Consider the following 22,534-nt stretch of genomic DNA (forward strand, 5'->3'; position numbering starts at 1 on the left):
GTTACATTTCTCTACTCTGTTTTTCTTTGATTTAGATTTACATTAAAAAAATGATTTTTCATTTATCAGTAGTTACCTGTCCCAATGACCTCCAGTCTAAGCTGGCACTTCCAATGTACACATGCTGTTTATCAACAATCCAGAATGATGACTGAAGGCGACCTTCATTATAAGCAGTCATATTCATATACAGCACTTCTGCACCTAGGAGTTGAATAAGATACAAGAATTAATCATTGTCCAAAAGAATGGAAGGCACCGGCAACAAGCAACAAAGAGGAAAATGCAACAGTTAAGCATTCCAAGTAACCAAATATTAGCTGATCTCAGTGAGACATATCATAGATTTAAAAACAATCTGCAAATGTTGTTATAAACAATATGACTAACCTACTATTTTAGACCTGCACCTGTACCTGTCAATAAGCATAGGTTCAACTTACCAAATGTTCCCAACAAACAAAAGCAAGTGACACCTCAACTAGGAATGTGAACGGGTAACTGGTTAACCATTACGCGGTAAGTATAACCCAGTAAGGATGAGCTGCTCTAGCCCGGGCAACCAGCCCCGTGTAGCTGCCAACCGGGATTAGGGGCCGGCAGCCAGCCCTAAACCAAGCACAGGGGCAGGGAGCTGGAGGCATCTCCAACCCCAGCATGTGAGCCAGGAGCTGGCAGCCAGTCCTAGCCCCAGTATGACGGAGTGGGAGCCCAGTGGGCTGGGAGCTGCTACAGTCAGGCTGGAACAGTCTCCCTCCTGGGATCCTGCTTAGTTATAACTAACTAAGCAGGATCCCAGGAGGGAGACTGTTCCAGCCTGACTGTGTTAAATGTTAGATTAACCTAGTATTTAACTAGTTAACTGATTAATTATGTGTTTACATCTCTGACTCCCATTATTATTGTTTACTTATTGTCTCCTGTTATAGATCCATAAATTTCCAACAATTGCTAGCACCCACTATGTGCGGCACACAGGCATTCATTCACTCTTAAAGATTGTGTTGGAGGTTGGGGGATGGAGACTAATTACTGGGCTTCTTTATATTATATTGTTTTTTCCAATACTGCTCTTGCAAAAACAGTTTGGGTTTTAATGTTTCATGTAATACAGGTTAATATTAACATTTTTAAGCATCCAACAAAACCCACTTTATATTGTATCCCCTACCTCAACCCCTTCCCCTCCCCCCCCCCCAGTTATTATTTTGTTTATGTACCTGCTTAGAAGTATGTGGAGCTTTGTAAAATACAAAGTGTTAGTGGAAAAAACTTGTCACCATGGATGAAAAATGCATTTCTAAAAAACAAAAGCTAAAAAGCCCTCAAGCAACACTTTTAAAAAAGCAACTTAAAAACTTATAACTAAAATCTGAACAAAACAAAAGGATCTATATACTTTTGACAAACTGCCAGCTAAACATCACGCAAAATTCAGGAAACTGAAGAAGACTCTTGGGTTTATAGTCTTATGTTCTGTTGGGGGAAGGACAATCCTATTCCTAACTTCAGCATACATATATACACTCCCAAACACATGGAAGGCCACTGGACACTGAAAGAGCTGGACACTAAAGGAGCTGTGTGTGTACATGTAGAATGAAAGGCGGGATCCCTGTATAGATGTGAAGGATTCATTTAATTAGACATTAAATTTAGATTTAGGTTCATTGGCCATTCCTCATACAGTAGTAGCCACAGAGATCTGCAGTGGAAGAAGTGCAGGTTTCCTTACCTTCACCCTAAGTCCTAGTAGAGAATTCCTGTCCTGGGCCATGTTCTTGGATTTTCAAGTATTACTAACCCCCAGACAATCAAAAATCATGTGTCAGGCCTCCCAAAGATTATTTTCAAAGAGAATGACTAGAGAGCAAGTATAAAACATTGGGACCATTGTGATGGTGGTATAATAAGGTCCTTTAAGACAAAACCCCTAATACTAGGGCATCTGGTCACTCCTTTCAAATCATGAGTTATTTTTAAATTAATAAATATTGGATTCATTCACTTAACTTCTGGTTTCTGACCTTTCAAGTGAACTTGTGTCATATTTCTAAACTTCTGTGCATTGGGGTTAGAAACTTACTTTTTAAAACAAGAGTTGAATTTTTTGTCTAATTAAATGGCCAAAGGAGCTGAAGGATCAAGAAAAACACAAAATATGACAAAACTCATGATGAAGTCACAAGAGCAAGCCACACTGGGCAATTTACAGGAATTGGCCCTCTAACCAGAAGTGCACTTTCTATAACCTTGGACGTCATCTGCAAAACTTCCAGGTAAGTTACCTTTCATCCTCGTCTATGCTTGGAATCAGTTATTTTGTGAGCACTTTATATATTGGAATGAGAGCTGCAACATGCTGCTGACTTTCAGTATGTGTGTTAAAAAGTAGAATTAATTCTGTGTATAAACCAGAGACCAAACAGCAAGCAATAGGGCAGATGTTTAATTGTTTCTGTCAAAACCAAACCAAACAAAACCACTGTCTTATATCTGGAATAGAGATTTACAATCAGCTAGCTAACAAGAAACACACTACTGCAAAAATGCTAAAATGTAGGGAATTCTTCATTATAAATGGAGTTTTCATCTAATCAATTTTAACATAAGAAGTTTACAGTGAATCAGATTTTCTTCACATCTATCCAATTCCCTGCATTAAGCGGCAGTATAAACAGCTTAACACCCACACCACGGAGGTTATAAATGAAGTGTTGTTTGAGCTGGAGGAGGAAACACTGGTCTGGAGCAGCTACCTACTTATTCACAATTGATTTTTTCTTTCAAACTTGAAAAAATATTCTATCTTGAGCAGAAACTTTCCATGCCAAGTTTACAATAGGAAATTAAACCCCAGAAAATATTAGAAATCTGTAATGGTCTGAGCCAAACACCTGGATTTGAATCCCTTTGCATTTTGGAAGAAGATTAGATGGCATAGGCCCATCTCTTTAAAATATCATTTTTAATTGCAGCCACTGACTCATCAGTGATATAAGATGGGCTGTAATAAAACATCCTATTAAAAAATTGTAACCCACATTTTGCCAATGAGTCTTTCAGCTGAAAACAGCCAACTTATAATCAGAGCAGACAGTATCTCCAAGTACATTAAAAAAAAAGTAATCTCTTGAGAGCATTTATCATCAGTTGCTACACGGACTACTAATGAGACTTTAATTTTTGATGAAAAGAAACATTCATCAGTATTGATAATTGCCTGCTCTCTACAAGCCCTTGAGATGTTCTCTCAAAGTAGGCTGATCAGCTCTTCATGAAAATCCATCATTTCTAGCATGGTCTGCTTCCTCTGAGGAAATTAAATTGGACTGATCGATATGGGGATCCATAATAAATTTCAGGATTGCACCTCAGTCTCAATTATCAAAATCAGTGGGTCTACAAAGTTCAACCAGAAATCAGAATTTGTAAGTTTGATTGCCCACAGAGAATACTAGATTCTACTAAGCCTCAATCATAAAAGCCTTGGTTCACTGAACATACAGTATCCCTTTCAATCTAGAGTTACAACTACTTACAAAGCAGCACACGTGCCTAGCGCAGAGATGGACAAACCAAAGCTAACAGATGGGTCACATCAGTTGGTCACAAGTTTGAAATTAGGAATGTGAATGATTAACCGTTTAACCTTGCTAGGTGAGGCTTACAGGTTACAGTCAACTAGCAGGGGCTGGAGCAGCCACCCCCTCACCTGCCATGGGTATGGGGCTGCTCCAGCCCAGTGGGGCCCACTGCAAGCAGGCAGGGAGCCCTCCAGCTCAGCTCCAGTTCCTTCATCCATCCCCATTCAATTGGCTAACCAGTTAAACATAATGTTTAACCAATTAACTAATAAAATGGTATTTTTCATCCCTAATTGAAATTTGGCAAGTGCACTAAGCATGACCCCAAGAATACAATTAAATACACTGCTCTTGATTTTCCATCTTTATCATGTCTTTTCAACACAAAGTGTTCCATTATTAGGGGCAAATTAAATTGCCAGCAAAAGTAACATAAAGAAGCAGAGGATGCACACAGCTCTCATGTTGTGTGCAATCATCGTGTACCTCTCACATGTCCTTGTTTTAAATGTGTGCCACTTCTCATTTTTACTGGGGATTTTTGACCCGCCCTACCCCTCCTGCCCTCACACCACCCATTCCCTCAAACCACCATCCAGGCTCTTTTCTACATCCTCTCCCAAGCATGCCCCATCCCTGCTCCTCCTCCTCCCTCCCATATCTTGAACACCATGAATCAGATTATTCACAGAATTTAAGCTCTGGGGAGGGGGAGTAGTGGGGATAGGGTGCAAATCAGGTGATTCAAAGGGCTCCGGAAGTTTCCAGGGGGGCGGAGGGGAGGGGAAGGGAATATATAAGTGCTGGGCCCCCAGTGCACAAAAGGCACAGAGGAAGGGAGCAAAGGACTGGTTGCACAGGCCACACACAGAATCTCAATGATCTGTATACAGCCTACACCCTTCCCTCAAGAGGGAGAGGTTTTAGACCATGTAAAGGGGGGAAATGGTACAGGCTGGTAGCCCGGCAGTGCACACAGGGGAATTACGCTCCATCTCTGGAGACCCTGGATTTCTCTGCCTCATGGCAACACTGGACCTGGACTCAAGCCTCTCAGCTCTGGGTTTGTTAGAAGGGGTGGCACATACTATGGTTGCCACTCAAATTTTGCCCTTTTTTGCTGTCATGTGAGAGAGGGGAGCAATGGGTCAGTTCATAGTGGCCTCAGCAGGTGATGATGGACACTAATCCAGACTCAAACACACACACACACACACACACACACACACACACACACACACACACACACACACAAAAGTTCTGTGGTAACTTTTGCCAGACCTGATGCTGTGAGGGAGAATATTTCCACAATATCTGTTGCTATTTCATCACTTTATCTAGGCCAGCTGCCAGCTAAATTGTTTAAGTTAGCTATAAACCATAAGTTCACGATGGAATTCCAACCATTCATCCTGATCTGGGTCAATTGAGCAAATGAAAGCTCTGCATCACAGCTCAGTCGAGCAGACCAGAGAGGCTCTTACTGCAAGACTCAGAGGAGTTCTAGAATCCCACCATGTTCATGAGAATACCACTCAGTGATATCACAACTTCTTTGAGCCACATCTTCCTGGTAGTAGATATAGCGCAGTCTTCCATGTCCAGAGGTGCTGGAGCAATAGTGGGGGTACTGAGAGCCATTGAATCAAACTGTAAACCCTGTATATGATGGAAACCACTTCAAGCCAGGAGGTGCACAAGCACCCCGCAGCAACCAGAGTTCCAGCACCTATGTCTATGTCTTGTTTGCAAGGAAGGTCCAGAAAGAGTTTCTTCCAAGGCTGCTGTTATTATAGCTGCTTTGAGGATAAGTCTTTAAACTCAGCTTCAGATGCTTTCTGATACCAGCTAAAAGTGAAACTCAGCCCTGGCATAAGCAAAGGTAAACCGTATTGATTCAAATGAACGTTGCATTGGCTCATTCCACAGCTGAATTTGTTTCTCCATTTTTGCAGCAATGCTGTTGCCTTGCTTTAGGTGAGTGCAACCATAGTGTCTTGAGGGGCAACACTGAGAATGCTTATTCAGGGCAAACTGCAAGGAATAGGGAAGACAATCCCCCAAACTGGTTGCTTTTTTCTATAATTTGAATAATAAGCAAGTAGCCAAACAGCCTCTGTAATATCATACTGGGTACCAAGAAGCCAAAACAGAGTCCTCATTAAGCATTCCAGCCTTTGGCTCCCATTCAGACAACAAACTAATATCATGAGAGATTACTGGAAACCATATTTAGCATACTTAAAGTTTTACCAATCCCAAAAGACTAGATAAATTGCCCACCAGATCAATGACTATTTCAGATTTCACCCAAATAAATCCTTACAGGAATCCTTATTAACTAAATCTAAGATTTAGTAATACAAGAAAAAAACAAATTATATATAGGTAAAAGAAATATATACCAATGTGTATAAAAGCTTAGTCTAGATTCATAGCAGAAGTAGTGAGCTATGGAAGCAATTTAAAAGCTTATAGTCCACTAGGCACTCCAGGGCAGAGTTTGTTAAAATCCTTCCAGAGAACTCCAAGATGGAGACCTCCATCTTGTAGGTTAGACTTTCTCTGTCAAAGCTCAGGCATAGATGAGAGAAAAAAAGGATCAGGCACGATGCTTTCTTTATAGAGATCTAACAAGCTGATAGCTTCTTGACAGCAATTGCCCAAGAGGGCCTTCCTCAGATGGTAGAATTACAACTGGAAGGGACCTCAAGAGATCAAGTCCAGTCCCCTGCCCTCATGGCTGGACCAAGCATGGTCTAGATCTTCCCATCTAACCTGCTCTTAAATATCTCCAGAGATGGAGATTCCACCACCTCCCTAGGCAATTTATTGCCGTGTTTAACCACCCTGACCGTTAGGAAGTTTTTCCTAATGTCCAACCTCAACCTCCCTTGCTGCAGTTTAAGCCCATTACTTCTTGTTCTACCATCAGAGGCCAAGGAGAACAATTCCCCCCCCCCCTCCTCCATGTGACACCCTTTTAGATACCTGAAAACCGCTATCATGTCCCTTCTTAGTTTTCTCTTTTCAAAACTAAACAAGCCCAACTCCTTCAGCCTTGCCTCATAGCTCATATATTCTAGACCTTTAATCATTTTTGTTGCTCTTCCCTGGACCATCTCCAATTTCTCCACATCTTTGTTGAAATGTGGTGTTCAGAACTGGACACAATGCTCCAACTGAGGCCAATAAGTGTAGAGTAGAGCAGAAGCATGACTTCTTGTGTCTTGCTCACAACACTCTTTTAATGCATCCCAGAATCATGTTCGCTTTTTTTGCAACAGAGTCACACTTTGACTCATATTTAGTTCACTATGACCCCTAGATCCCTTTCTGCAGTACTCTTTCCTAGACAGTCACTTCCTATTTTGTGTGTGTGAAACAGATTGTTCCTTCGTAAGGGGAGTACTTTGCATTTGTCCTTGTTAAGCTTTGTCCTATTTACCTCAGAACATTTTTCTAGTTTGTCCAGATCATTTTGAATTATGACCCTATCCTCGAAAGCAGTTGCAACCCCACCCCGCTTGGTATCGTCTCCAAATCTAATAAGCGTACTCTATGCCAATATTTAAATCATTAATGAAGATATTGAACAGAACCAGTCCAAAAACAGACCCCTGAAGAACCCCACTACTTATGCCTTTCCAGCATGACTGTGAACAGTTAATAACTACTCTCTGAGAATGGCTTTCCAGACAGTTATGCACCCACCTTATAGTAGCCCATCTAAGTTGTATTTGCCTAGTTTATTGATAAGTTCATGCGAGACTGTATCAAATGTCTTACTAAAATCTAGGTATACTACATCCACGACTTCTCCCTTGTCCACAAAACTTGTTATCCTATCAAAGAAATCTATCAGATTGGTTTGACATGATTTGTTCTTTACAAATCCATTCTGGCTATTACCTATTGCCTTGTTTTCTTCCAGATGTTTGCAGATGAATTCCTTAATTACCTTCTTCTCCATTCTCTTTCCTGGCACAGAAGGTAAACTGAGTGGTCTGTAGTTGCCTGGGTTGTTCTTATTTCCCTTTTTATAGATGGGCACTTTAATTGCCCTTCTCCAGTCTTCTGGAATCTCTCTTGACTTCCATGATTTGAAGAATAGGTAAAGTATATTATTGCTTTGAAGCTAAACTTCTATTTCCCACAGTAACATGAGGCAATTAACCAGTCAAATAATCAAGGCAGTTCAATAAAGGCTCAGCTGAAGACAATGTAAATAATATTGTTAGTCCCTGTGATATTTTACATCTTTGAGTTAATAGACTGCAGTAATGAGTCATTAAAAGAAAGGAACAGGATTTTTGCGTCTACATGTTAATTATATCACATTATTAAACTTCTAATATGATATAGGTCAGTGTTTCTCAAACTGTGCTCCGTGGAGCCCCAGGGCTCTGCAAGACATCTCCAGGAGCTCCATGAGGTTTACAAACTGGAAACATCAATAGGTACAACACATACAATCAGTGGACTGCTGGGGCTCCGTATAAATTTTTACGCATGTAAAGGGCTCCAGAATCCAAAAAGTTTGAGAACTGCTGATATAGGTAAACACAGACAAATACAACTATCCTCTACTGTTGATTCTTTAATACAAGCAAACACATTCAGTATTCAAGTCTAGTATACTTCTTTGAAATTGTCATACAAGTAGATTGTCTTCATTGATTTCAATGCCTCCAGTTAAGTTATTATGGGTCACACTGACCACTCTGTCAGTGTCACAATGAGACATTCTGCGTCATTGTAGGTTTAGATTAAAGAATTTCAACATTCCATCCCCAGTGCACCCCCACTGCCAGGGTTCCCTCTGAGAGCACACTAAGCATTATGAGGGCATGCTGTCTCATCCCCACTCCAGATTGGTTGGTGGCATTGTCCAGTAGCTAACTTCTCCCCACCCCACAAAAATGCCAACTTCTCCTTTTGGGTTTTCAGTAAATTATTGGCCAACCTTGCAAGGCCTTATTCAACTTGATGGGCTTTCTGTGTTTGGATGGAAGAACCAAGTGAGGGGGTACACACAAAGCCCCTGACCCGCAAGAGAATGGGGAGTCATATAGAGTCCCTAGCAAGGCAGATATTGGGCAATCCTGCCATGGAGTGGTAGGGGAAATGAGGGGATGCCTGCTGCCCCTGGAATGGAGGCAGAATGGGAGGAACAGTGATGCAAGACAGAGAGGCTGACACACAGGGCACTTGTGAGTGATAATAGAGGACTACAAGGAGCTCCTGGTACGTGTAATAAACTTGTCCACCAGTAACAAAGTGTGAAACACTTTAGTTCCATTTTCAGTTTCTTCTTAACTACTCCTGCTATGCATCCCCCAACCACCCTTCTGTCATCTCTGACATGGTCATAATTTTTAAAGCATAGATCTCCTCTGTGCTGCCTCTGGTTTTGCTCTTGTTCCCTCATTCTGCTGAACATTACTGTGTGTATTTGTATATCCCCTTGTTATTTCTAGAGTTGCTTCTCCCCCCCTCCCCATCTAGATGTTCACAATTTTCAAGTAATGTGACTTTTAGTCCCCTGAATCTTAGTAGCAGCCAGTTTGTCCATCCCTACCAATAACAGACACTGGTGCACATCTATGCCAATGTATGCTAACTTGGGCAGAAGAACAAAGGATCTTCCAGAATGACCAAATGCATGACAACTTTTAATATAAACTGATCAAGAATTCTACCAGAACAATGTTACCTGAGAGAGAAAAGAAAATGAGTCTCCCATGCACTGATTCACTTTAGGCAGAGTAGCCATCTCATATTGGACACAATTCAGTGACTCAGGCATGGGTTTATATTCTTAGTAATTTTCAAGTTTCCTTCTTATCTGTTTGTTAAAAATCTGGTCCTATTCCAGAACTTCCATTAGTATGACCTGCCACCAGCCAAAGCAGAAGTGCAAAAGCAGAGGAATGCATAACTGGAAAACACAAAGTTCTTTTAACTACAGTTCTGAGTGATAAAATGACAAACTTTAAACTACACTATTTACTATTTTATGGCCTCTTGCAGGAGTATTAGATTTGGAATGCAAATTCTTCAATGTCTTGTCTGGTGCCAAGCAGATTAGAAATTCAGACTTAGTTCAAACACAAAACAGTAAAGGACTTACAGGGAATCATCTGACTACACCACTTAAGAATTAGTTGCCATTTTCCTTTTTAACCCCCTTCCCTTTTAAAAACTATCTGGTCTAAAACTTGCTAGTCTGGAACCATATAGCCTTAATCAATTTGTTTGTAGCAAAAGAATGACAACAGACAAACAAAACTCGAAGTACATTTGCATTAGCAGTTTCTTACACAGTTGCCATGCAAAAATGTGTTCAGAGTTGAAGTTGAATAAATCGATTTCTTTTCATCACCAATACTGGCAATGTAGGAAGACGCTGGTTAAAACGTTAACCTCCAGACCAGCTTCACCTGACATGTCTTACCATTTAAAAATCATTGCATCAAAATACGCTATGCCAGCTCCAAAACTGGAATTCTCTAGTCCGGCAATATCCATGGTCTGGAAGGACCATGGATATTCCTGGCTCAGAGAATCCTGGTAGCCTGGTGGCGGGAAGACAATCCAGGAGAGGCCGAGCTGAAGCAGCGAGATAAGGTAGAGGCTGGGAAGAGCAGCAGCCCCCAGAAGGCCACAGCAATGGGACTGGAGCTGACAGCAGTCCCTAATAGCTGCCCAACACCCTGTGGCACTGGGACCGGGGTTGGAGCAATGCCCAGCAGCGCAGGCTGAGGTCAGAGCCTCGGGTAGCCCACAAAAGTGGGGACAAAGACTACGGGCTGCCATGGGGCAGAAGCTTGAGCTCTCAGCAGCCCATGGCCATGGGACTGGAGCCAGTGTTAGCCCCAATAGCCTACAATAGCATTGGGCCAGACCCTGGGACAGCCTGCGGAAGTGGGGTCAGAGCCTGTGGGCTGCAACAGGATTGGGTCAAAGCCCAAGCCCTTGGCAGCCCAACCAGGGCCAGAGCCAGCTTCTGGTAGCCCGTGGCAGTGTGGGGTCGGAGCCTGTGACAGCCTATGGAAGTACGTGCAGCTGAAGCATGGCAGGCAGTCCATCCAGGGAAGCAGCGGCAGTGGGGTCAACAACCCAGCAGGTAGCCTGACAGAGGTTGGAGGTGGTCTTCCAGCTTCCCCACCACCACCTGGAGCTGGCAGAGTCGGTGCTGGGGACTGCGGCAGGGAATCTTCTCTAGTCTGGCAAATTCCCTGGTTCAGGACCAGTCAGATGTCGAGGGTGCAGGATAAGAGATGTCCAACCTCTACACAAACTTTGTGGTTCTGGAACCAATTTTATTTTGCTTCCAGTGTGCCCATCCACAATACCCACATCCAGTTCTTCAAAATTGCTCAGTTGCACAACCTTAACTCCGACTTCAGCAAGATCAGCAAGTTACTGATCCACACAGACATGCTTAGAAAATCTGTATTGCTATTTTATTTTAAAACTTCTGCAGTCAAAGATATGTTTGTACCTTTGTGTGTGATTTTTGAGGAATTTGATATATTGAAGGAATTCATGGCCATGGTGTGTTAGAATCTCCTAGGAGAGTCCCCTAGTTTGCCTGAGTGGGGACTCTAAGGCCAAAAAGAGTGAAGTCACAATGGAGTCTTCAGTTATTTGAGGCTGGATGAGGTGAAGATTCTGGTGCATATGAAGAAACAGGGTCTTAAAAGTAACTTATGCAGCACAGTTCCAGTCTCCATTGTCAGGCCACATTTCCCAGTTTCACTTACCAGAAAGTTAAGTTATAGTTTGAAAGCAGATACGAAGAAACCAGGCAAGGCCTAGTGTTTAAAAGTGTAAGAGCAGTATGATTTTATGTGTTATGAGTTGGCTGGCCTGCCCCTCCTCTGCTCTGCAGGCACTGAACTTGCTTCTTTCACTGGATTAGTTTCCCCAACCAGTCACTCCTTTCTAGCAGGTAATTGCAGAAGCAAACATTTGTTTAGTGGATGATGCATTTTCACCTATTTAGTCACTTCTTGAGGTAAATGAACAGGTTGGTTTGAATCTCTATCACCTTGAATGTTAAATTTGCCATCCACATTCCTGATTAATCTATAGAAACAAGTACCTCCAAATCAGTTACACCAAACCAGGGGATATGCCCTGTTTGCTTTAGATATTTAAACTACAAAACACCAGAGGACAGACTGTATGAAATAATCCTGCATGGGTACAGACATGTAATGGATACGTTAAATGGGCTTTTCAATTGTAACTTAGAAATGCTGGCTATTGCTAGTTTTTACAGGCTCATAGAGAAAAGGTCTAAAGAAAGAGCCAAAATGTGGCAATGGTCCTTTTTGTCTGGGAATCTATGATCTACAGTAGCAAATTTTGTAAAAAGATTTTCATATTTCAGAGCAACAAAGGGATGAAATTTTTGCAAAAATGTGGATCCATTTTTCCACCTGCTTTATACATTAGAAAAAACTTAAACTGAAACACCATTAACCCCACACATACTTTGGAGAAACTTGAATTTGGATTTGATGTTTAAGACACAGGTTCACTTTTATGGATAGATTGTGTAACACAGATATATATTTATACAAAGGGGAAGCCAACTGAAGTCAAAGAGACTACTCTTGTCAGTTAAGTAAATACCAACAGACGTAACAGTCACACAATCAAGACCTTAAAATACACATACCATGTATTTGTGCATTTGTCTTGAAAAGTGACTTGCCGATTGAGACTTCACTAACTCTGAAATCACTATGGGCCCAACTTTTTGAACATAGATGCCTGAAGTTAGATGCAGACATCAGTGTTTATATGCCTGACTATTGACACAGGTACTGAACTTTAGAGGTCATACATGACAACTTCCTCTGCTCCCTTACTAAATTCTGTAATTATAATGTCATCTCAAGACTACCTGCCAAATAAACACGTAGAGGAGGTAATGGTGTCTCTTTTCCATTTCAGAAACAATTAATAGTTTTGGCTTCTTCATCCAGGTTAAGACAATTTGGCTGTTAACCTACAAAACTCTTAAGATTCCAAAAGAATGTCCACAACATTGAAATCAGTCTCATTTATGTTATACAACATATTTACATGCAGTACTAGACACCAGGTCTCCTGTATCTCAGTCAAATGCAGGGTGGATAAACGTATTGATTTAAAAACCATTTTCATGTATATCATGATTTTTTACTCTGCTAATTCTTTACTTCACATTTTATTGTCTTAAATTAATAAAGCAGATGTTTTATACTTAAAAAATAATTTCCTAATTGTTAGCAACATTTCAGTTTTTTTCCCTACCAAGAAGTTTCACATATAAACATTCATCTATTCTGCAAGAAACATGCCCATTTACTGATTGCTGTGAGAACATCGCAAATTCAAATAAAAAATTGCTCAATAAATAGTCCAAACTCAATCTGCAGCCAAAACCAGCTTTTGACATATTGCACAAGTCAAGAATGCTGAAATGCTTCTATGTTATATTTTGCCGTTGGGATTTGCTGCTTAAATTCAGTAGCATTTCTATTCTCAAATTACTCATATACAGTACTTTTAAAAATCCTGTCTTTAGGCACTTAATCATGGAGTTTAGGAGCCTAATTTTAGGTTACTATTTTTGCAAATATTGGCCTGTTTGTATAAGAGTTCACAATGATTTAGTTAATGTACTGAAAATTTAGACTTTTTTTGCTAATGTAGTACTGTTGCTTTGAAATGACAAAATGATTTTATGCCTCTAAATTTTAATAAAACATGTTGGCCCCGTGATTCAAACACATAAGCATAAGTAGGTCCACTGAAATCAATGGGATTTATTCATGTGAATTAAGTTTATGCTTGATCAAATGTTTGTTATTGGATTTTAATTTTCAATACTTTGTTTTGTGTACAGCAGTTTTGTAAAATTCAGAAAATATATCCTATCCAGGAGTAGCATTTTTTAATAAAACAATGGAACTTATAATTTAGTTCGTTATATGTTTTCATTTAAAATTCCAATAGCCCAAATTTTCACATTAGTTTTACAGTCTCATCCTGATTTAAATCAAACATTTTATTTTTTTTTTTAAATCAAGGGATTGAAAATTACTTCACCTTGCTCCAGTGCCTAATCTACTAAATCAGACTGACTGGCGCACAAGCAACTGAGTCTTCCTGTGTCTCATTTTTCCTACCTGTAAAATAGGGATAAAAATGCTAACTTACTGACTGGTATATGTAGCTACCGTATATACTTGAGTATAAGCTGACCCGAATATAAGCCGAGGCACCTAATTTTACCACAAAGAACTGGGAAAAATATTGACTCGAATATAAGCCTAGGGTAGGAAATGAGGCAGCTACTGGTAAATGTAAAAAATGAAGATAGATACCAATAAAATTACATGAATATTTATTTCAAAGAAAAACAATAACCTAGCTCTGTAAGTGGAAAAGGGGGTCAACAAAAACAATATGGTATCAAATATACCGTAACTCCCGCTCAAAGTCCTCCCGCCAATCCAATGAGCCCCTGAAGGGCCGCCTGCAAGAAAGCGCCCAGCGCCAGCACGAGTCACACACGGGAACAGATGCTCGGACACTTGGCCCAACCAGCTCAGCCCCCGCCGTCCCCGCCCGGACCTTTCCCAGGCCAGAGCCCCTCTCGGCTGCTCCCCGAGCCTCCCTGCCGGCGGCCCCGGGGCGAGGCTGCTGGCTCCGAGCAGCACCTGCGGGCGCACCTGCAACCCAAACGGCCTGCAGAGGCTCTGAGCGCCCCGCGCAGCGACGGCCCCCGACACACGGAGCCCAGCCCGCTCCCGGCAGCGCCCCCCGCCCCGAGCGCCTCGGTTACCGGGGCCGGAGCTCCGGGCTCACGCGGCTAGACCCAGCCGGCGGCAGAGACGCGCTGAGCCCGCCCGCGAGCAGGAGGCACGAAGCCGTTTCTGGAAAGGCCCCGCCGCGCAGTCCATAACATAACGACAACCTGGATGCCTTAGAACCTGACCAGTGTACTCACTTTCCTCAGTTCTCGAGACGCTGACTCGAGTATAAGCCGAGGGGGGCATTTTTCAGCACAAAAAATGTGCTGAAAAACTCGGCTTATACTCGAGTATATACGGTATATTATATAGCTGGCAGGTTATACCAAACTGTTTTGTGTACTTGATCTTAACTTATTCCAGAAGGTGAGAAGGAATGTTTGAAGTGACAATGCCTATGCTTTTCCATACTTTATTTTTAAGGTTAAGGATAAGGCTAATATTAAATTTTATGACTTGTTAATGATTGTTTCAGTTTCTTCTTAAAATTACAAAGTTATGAGGCATTTTCCTCCTTAAGTAACTGACATTATTTTCAAACTTAAAACAATTTTTCAGCAGATATGGATATAGGTATGACATCAGTGGCAAGTCATCAGAAATTTGAAATTGTGCTTAACGTTCTACAACTATTTTATAATAATGAAACCTGATGGGAACAAACTGTTTTCAAATGCAATTTTATGCAATGGAGTGCACTATTTGAAAATCTATTTTTATTTCTATCATACAACTTAGTAGCCTCTTACCACCAGTCATCATCTAAAGAAAGTTTGCTGAGTATAAAGCTATGCATTGTTGACTCCAATGAGACTGTAAATAATTACTGAACAACAGAAATCAGTGGAAAGACTTTTGTTTAATTTTTGCATTTTTTCTTGGTTATTATTTGAGGGAAGGCCTAACAGCAAATGCTACAAAAAGGTTGTACAGGTTGGAAAAATAATTTTTATCTTTAGATCATTTACAAGATAGGCATATTACTTCCTAAGGAAAGATTTGTTACACTGTCAGTAAAAACATGGCTACAGTAAGATTGTGTCTTATTGTCAGAAAAGAGAAATGTCCTCTTTGCTCCACTCTGTCACCCCACCAAAAAGGGGGTTCTGAAATTTTTGTTTTGGAAATATTGTAATTTTTTACTGAGACATCCCTGGAGTGATATGGCATGTTTTGATATTCTTGGATTAAAATGCTTCCTTTCAGTTCAACATTAACCTGTGTCCCCTTAGTTGCAGTGATGCTTCATGGAAGCTTGTATGTCATTAATTTGATCTTCTCTATGGGGTGGAGTTCCTGTCCGGATTGTATATCTCATGATGTACTGCAGGAGCTCAGGCATATACAGATGATCATCAAGATAATCTGAATTAAAAGTTTCCATTTGAATTGACAACTAAAAATACTTTTACCCAAGGAACCTGAAATTAAAAAAAATAAAAATTTCACTGGTCTATCAAAAAATTGCAAATTTTTGGCAAAAATCAAAGTTTTCCAGTGAAACATGTTCCATCAAAAATAATTTCAATGGAAATTCCAAAGCACCTCTAGGAAATATCTACAACAATCCTTTATTTCACATATTGCATAGCTATTTTTCTATTTGTATATTATATTTTAGCTTTTCACACTCTGTAAACTAAAATAACACTCTGAGCATCAGGCACAGAAAAGCTGATGATCAGTAGGCTACTGATTCCCTGAGAAGCATATTACGTTCTGTAAGCCTGTGTCAAGGGGATTATGGAAGGGTTAAAGCTGGAGGAAAATTTGTGCCAAAAAACAATCACTGATTTTAGATGTCCAATTTGGTTCTGATTTTCACAAGTTCTCAGCACTCCAGTAGACGTTAATGGATAATATGGGTTCTTGCCATCTCTGAAAATTAGGGCTTAGATGTCTAACTCTGGGCATACAAAATCACTGGCCGCTATTGTAAATTGGAAGTGTCTCTTGTTCTCTCAGCCTGAACACTAACTGAAGATCAGCTTTTATTTCTTACCATGAGCCTCTGGATCTTAAAAGAACATGACGTTTTTATAGTAATTTCTATTTTAAAGTAACTGATGGAAGACAGACATCTGAACTTGGCAGTAGCAGAAAGAGTCTCATGCTTGATCTATCACTGCACAGATCAGTCTGTCACCTATTTTATGGGGCTTCAACATTTTGTTTTGACTCCATGGCTACAACACAGATTAAAATGGGAACTATAAAGAAGCACATAGACTCGTATGTTACAAGCAGGAAAACACATACAATACAGGGAAGAGATAAAGCACACAATTTTTTTAAACTCTGCTGTTTATATCCTTGAAAAAATACACAGGAGACACAAATCAACATAAGGCAATATATTGTCAATTACATGCTTTCTTAACGTAGCTTGACTTCCATCCCAACAATTTAACACAACATCAACAGCAAGAGGAAAGAAAACGAGTGATTTAAGATCTCTCTGTTTTTAAGCAGGCAAGGGCAACATGCAGAGAACAGTCAGTAGAAACAAAACCACCCCAAAACCACAGGTTAAATCCTACGGTTTGAGCCACGTAGTAACAAACAGAATGAAAGCACTGTATGGTAAGAACTCTATTTAAAAAAAAAGCTATACAAGGTCAAAGATACAGGCAGTCAGACCCTTGAGACAGAATCTGTACTGTTTGTCAGAAAATCTGTCACTTCAAAGAACTCTACACGATCCTAGTGCCCCAAATGGAACAGAGCCCAGTGATCACCTCACTCTGCCACAAAGTACAGACATCTTAGCTCAGAGCACCAGCAGCTGCATTAGGGGGCTGGTGAAGAAGGACCCAGTCAGGTTCCTCCCCAAAAAGACCATGGTCAGGCAGGGAAATGGCAGCATTTGGCCTTCAGCACCATTCCTATTTCTCCAACAGGATGTGATATGGAACCCTAGTAGCTACCTCTCCCAAGGGAGGAGTCAGATGCTTCCCAGTTCAGAGAATTAGTAGCTTCCCCATGGGTAATACCAGGGTCCCTTATGTTTGGACACAAAAGGCATGGAACTTCTGGGGCCCTAGGTTCTCATGAGGCACCATATCTCAGTGCCCATTTCCTGTGGATGGACCTTTATCCTCTAGAAACACTAGCTCTCTATCTACATGCCTTAGCAGCTGCATGAAAAAGCACTGTCACTTGATGTTAGCAGCATTCACCAGGCTATTTGCACAGGAAAGGAGACTTGCCTGTTGGGAGAGGAAGAGGAGACAGAGAGGGCCTGCAGTATCAGCATAGACAGGAGAAAAGGGAAGATTACATAGGGTATGTCTACACTACCACCCTAGTTCGAACGTCCACGAGGCGTACAGATAGTTCGGATTAGGCTTCCTATTCCGAACTATCTAGTTTGTGCCGCGTGTAGCCGCGGGCACGGAGTCCGCACTAGCGGACATTTAAAAATGGTGGCACCCAGCAACATGCAAATGAAGTCCGGGAAATTCAAATCCCGGGCTTCATTTGCAAGTTCGTATGACTACATTAACCACCCTAGTTCGAACTACGGTGGTAGTGTAGACATACCCCTAGGGTTTGGGGGACTACTAAGCTACATAGCAGGATGAGGTGGATGCTTAAATAGTACACACAGGTGAGAGATGACAAAAGGCACAGAAAGTTATGGGCAAGAGTACGGGAAAATACAGGTAGAAAAAAACAAAGGGAAATCAGACTGAAAATACTTATCGGTGAGCCTGGAAACACCACTTTTTTTTTAATTAAGGCTGCCCAACACATCCTAATCTGAAATTTTGTTTTTGGTTGCTTTCTTAACTTTTCCAAATTTTGTTTGGGCTGAGATTCCTTTATGACACGTTTTCTGCCTCAGGATGAATTCTGTTGGAAAATTTCAGCCAAAAGGGTTCAGCTATTTTTGAGAATGGGGCGAGACTAATATGCAATGGCAAAAGAACTTTTTGGCCAGTCTGAGTCTGCACTAAAGCTTTTGTTGGCATAACTACCTCAGTTGGGGATATAATTTTTTCACACTCCAAGTCCTAACTGACACAGCTTTGTCACCAAAACATTGCAGGGACCGCACCATTGAAAGACAGCATTACGTAGGCCCTAAAATATTTTTTGAAAATTTTACCCTGCCCCTCCAACAGCACAGTATTCCCTCACCACCATCATGCTGATGTTTTGGTGAATGGAAAATGTGAAGGAGTCTTTCAGTTTCAAATAGCTTGCCACAGACTGAAAATCCTACCTTGAGACACCAGTAAAGAAAATATGTACAAAAACAATAACCCCCACCAGAAACTAATAAAAATAAATGGACAGTGCACATCTATTTTACTGTGGAATATGAAATATACTCAAACAGGCTCAATCCTGTGTTACAGTAAATCAAAATGGTGCATTCAAACTGACTGTCAAAAGCTTAGCAGCTTGTTTTCCCTTAGCCACTTTTTGGTAAACCCCAAAATGTCAACATTCAAAATATGGAAGCTTCATGGAGAAACTGGAGGGTTTTATTTTTCTTCTTTTATTTCTTTTTACAGTTTTCTGCAGCCCTGTGAAATAGCTCTTTATTTCATGCCCACATTTTTTCCTCTTTGCAGGATGACTTACCCCCAATTCTGTTGGCCACCACAGCACAGGATCCTGTTTCACTCTTCCCTGTAAAGTGAATGAGAAAATGAGCCTGTTTTTGTGGCTGCTGCTGAATTTCAAAAGGGGAGAGGAGTGTGTCTTCAGAACATTGCACCCTCAACCACCCTTAAAGACCCTGCCATCTGATCCTGGGTTAGAGTGGAGAGGACGGACCAAGGTAAAGCACTGGAATTAAACTGGCCTCACAACAAGTGGACTCAGCTGTCAAGAACACTCATATTCCCACGGAGCATCCATAATTCTGAATGTTGACATTGTAATGGTTCTGCCCACTGCTCAAAGCTTCCCTTATTGAACGGGGGATGCATCATGCCCATGCAGCACATGCAAAGCCATGCATGATAATGAGATAAAAGGAAGGTAAATTAACTGAAAAAAACCCCAGCTCAATGATCAAACGGAAATACAGTTCCAAATAAATCAAACATGATCCTTGTCTTTTTTCTCTCACCTTCAAGATGGAGATACACCTTGTCTTCTCACTGGCCACCCCCTTTCATTGGAAAGTACAGATTGTGCTATTACAAACCAAAGCAACATAGTGTGGAAATGAAAATGCTATGCCATGCATTCCACTGATCCTTTTTATTCCTCTTTTATATCAAATGCCACACAGAAGCAATGGCTAGGGAAGAAAAATGCTGACTTTTCTGTTCTCAACATTTCTCCAGGCTGCGATAACTAAGAGGAAAGCTGGTCTTCTGTGACAATTCTCCTCTTCCCCACCATTTGCCCTTCCCCCACAAGTTAATGTAATCAACTCCTGTTCTTTATTCTTTATCACACCACCAGACAGAGGACACGCCTAAATTTAACTTACAGTGTGTGTGTGTGTGTGTGTGTGTGTGTGTGTGTCAGAGAGAGAAAATGTCTTTAGAACCTTCACTATAATTTCCTCCCTCAGAGTCCCACTTATTGTTCCTTTCACGCTTGGAAGTAGGCTTACATGAGTTTTCCAGGCTCTTGGTACAAGCAGAGGAGTTGGAGGGTTACTTTTAAAAAAACAAAAACAAATGAACAAACTGGAATTATCTTGTAATTTCTAATTCCCCCCAATGGAAGGGTTTATAGCCTTAGGTTTGGCACCACATAAGGGCCATCTCTTAGGAAAACCTTAAATCAAATCATATCCCCATGTACAGTGAGTTTAAAAGAAGGAACTGAAGTCCTTCTCCTCATCCCCCCTGCACAGATGTTTTCAACCTTTTCTATACCATGACTCTATGTTCACGATAGAAAGCCCACAGGTAAAGGTGAATAATGGAAGAGGGTGCATGTTCCCTCCCCATGCTCCTGCCAAAACTATCCCAATCCCAGTGCAAGCAGCCGTAGGTTTATGCTTGTTACAGAGCTTCCTTCTTGTGCTGGGCCTGGAGCTGCTGTTGTAACTTCACCAGCTGGGGGCCGTGGGGAGAGATCAATGAGCATCGGATGCACCCACTACAGCCGAGTCCCCTCAGTGTGCAGTCGCTGGTTCTCTCTCCTAGCTGGACACTCCACTGTTACTTCCCCCACATTCCCAAGCACCACTTGGAGCACAGCCAGGCAAAACCCTTGAGGGGGGAGGGGCTGGATGTGCAAAGGTACGCAAAACTTCCTCAGGCATGTGACCATCAGCAAAGTACAATGACTACAGTGGACTCATGATGAGGACCTTCCCTTTCTATAATTACTGCCTAGCTGATTAGGGAAAGGAGCTATTAATAATAGACAACTCTGGCCCTGGATGCAAGTCCCTTCCCCCCATCTCCAAAGCTTTTCTGCTCTTGTTAATTCGGAGTACAGTTGAATCTCAACATACATATACACAGTATAACATTTTTTATCATTAACAATTTACCACCTCTGTGAACATTATCCTTCTTCTTGCAGTAAATACAGATTTCTTCTTGCAGAAAATTGCCTGTGCTCCCAAGTTTGGGAGGAACTTCATGCAAAGAAAGAAAGACAGATGTATAAATGAAGCGTGCACACAACCTACTAAAGCATAGCTGGAGTTGGGCAAGAAAAAAAAACTGAACAGAAAAGTGATACTCCAGCAAAAGCTGCATATAAAAGGTACTGATTAAACACTGAATTTTCTGTTAAGCACTACCTGTCTCATACAGCACACCACACAGCATGATATTTTTATGCAAAACAATAATCATAGCTCAGAAAAATGAAATCACCTGAGTGAGACTTGAACATCCCTAGCTCTATTTATTCCTGCCTTTGTTGGTCTCTCATCGTATATGTGCGAGAAGCACCTCAAACTTCATTCTCTGTCCCATGATTTTTTATATTTGTATTTCAGTAGCACTTAGCAGCTCACAGAAATTGGAGCCTCATTCTGTGCGGGCACTGTACAAAACTACACCACATCAAAGTCCTTGCTCCAAAAACCAACAAACAGGACAGATAAAGTATACATCACTACAGAGAGGTGAAACTGAGGGCATGGGCAGATGACCATTTTCACAGAATCATAGAATAATAGGACTGGAAGGGACCACAAGAGGTCATCGAGTCCAGCCCCCCATCTTCAAGGCAGGACCAAGCTCCGTCTACACCATCCCTGACAGATGTCTATCTCACCTGTTCTTAAATATCTCCAGAGAGGGAGATTCCACCACCTCCCTTGGCAATTTATTCCAATATTTGACCACCCTGACAGTTAGGAATGTTTTGCGGGGCCCTGGGCAGCATAATTCCGCGGGGCCCCCTCTTTGCCACAGCACATGCACAGTGACGCCATGCGCATGCGCAGCGGCGCCACGGCGCATGCACGGGGCTTTCTGAAGCGCGGGGCCCGGGGCGGCCACCCCGTTCGCCCTGCCTTGTATCCGCCCCTGGCTGAGGGAGACTGAGTGACTCACTCAGGTTTACACAACTCTGTGATAGAGCTAGCAACTGAGCCTAGCTTTACTGTGTCCCAGGTGAGAGCATTGCGCATAAGACTGTTCTTTGTCTCATGGGAAAGGGCCTGTAGATGTGTACATATGACAATCTTTTCACTGAGACAAGGAAGATGAGGTAATATCTTCTATTGAATCAACTTCTGTTCATAGAAAATAAACTTTTGAGCTACACAGAGTCTGTCTTCTTCAGATCTGGGAAAGGTATTTTTTCTAGGTACCTTTCTCAGACCTGCAGAAGAGTTCTGTATAAGTTGTGTAAGCTCTCATTCACCAATAGAAGTTGGCCCAAACAAAGATATTACCTCACCCACCTTTTCTCTCTAATAGTCTAGTACCAACATGGCTAGAACAACACTGCAAACAGCCTTTTCATGTGAGCAATAGTAAAGTTATTCTAGCAACAGTATATTTCAAGTAGAAATATCACTGATTACTTCAATGGCCATGACAGATATCAAGATGCCAGAGACATGAGTAAGTTTAGCTTTTCCTCATTCTTAATAACACGGTCATAGACAAATTCATACTGTGGATTTTGATTCTCATTCTTAGCATTCATGATCATTTCATATTCATGTTTGAGTTTCACATTCAT

At 41.4% G+C, this 22,534-nt stretch overlaps 1 protein-coding gene across 3 annotated transcripts in view; it reads right to left on the reverse strand.

Moving 5' to 3' along the window:
• PLD5 (phospholipase D family member 5) overlaps positions 1-22,534 on the reverse strand; it is a 241,316-nt gene that overhangs the window by 65,907 nt on the left and 152,875 nt on the right. For 2 of the 3 annotated variants that reach the window (XM_014579599.4, XM_014579602.4), the window contains exons 5-6: positions 18,998-19,045; positions 77-204 (exon numbers count right to left, since the gene is read on the reverse strand). In XM_014579599.4, coding sequence (XP_014435085.3) covers positions 77-204; positions 18,998-19,045 — 176 coding nt within the window. The remainder of the gene's footprint in view (positions 1-76; positions 205-18,997; positions 19,046-22,534) is intronic. The other variant, XM_006135188.5, reaches the window with a different exon arrangement.

Source organism: Pelodiscus sinensis, chromosome 3 (assembly GCF_052426305.1).
Source record: "Pelodiscus sinensis isolate ZL-2025 chromosome 3, ASM5242630v1, whole genome shotgun sequence".
Taxonomy (NCBI): domain Eukaryota; kingdom Metazoa; phylum Chordata; order Testudines; family Trionychidae; genus Pelodiscus; species Pelodiscus sinensis.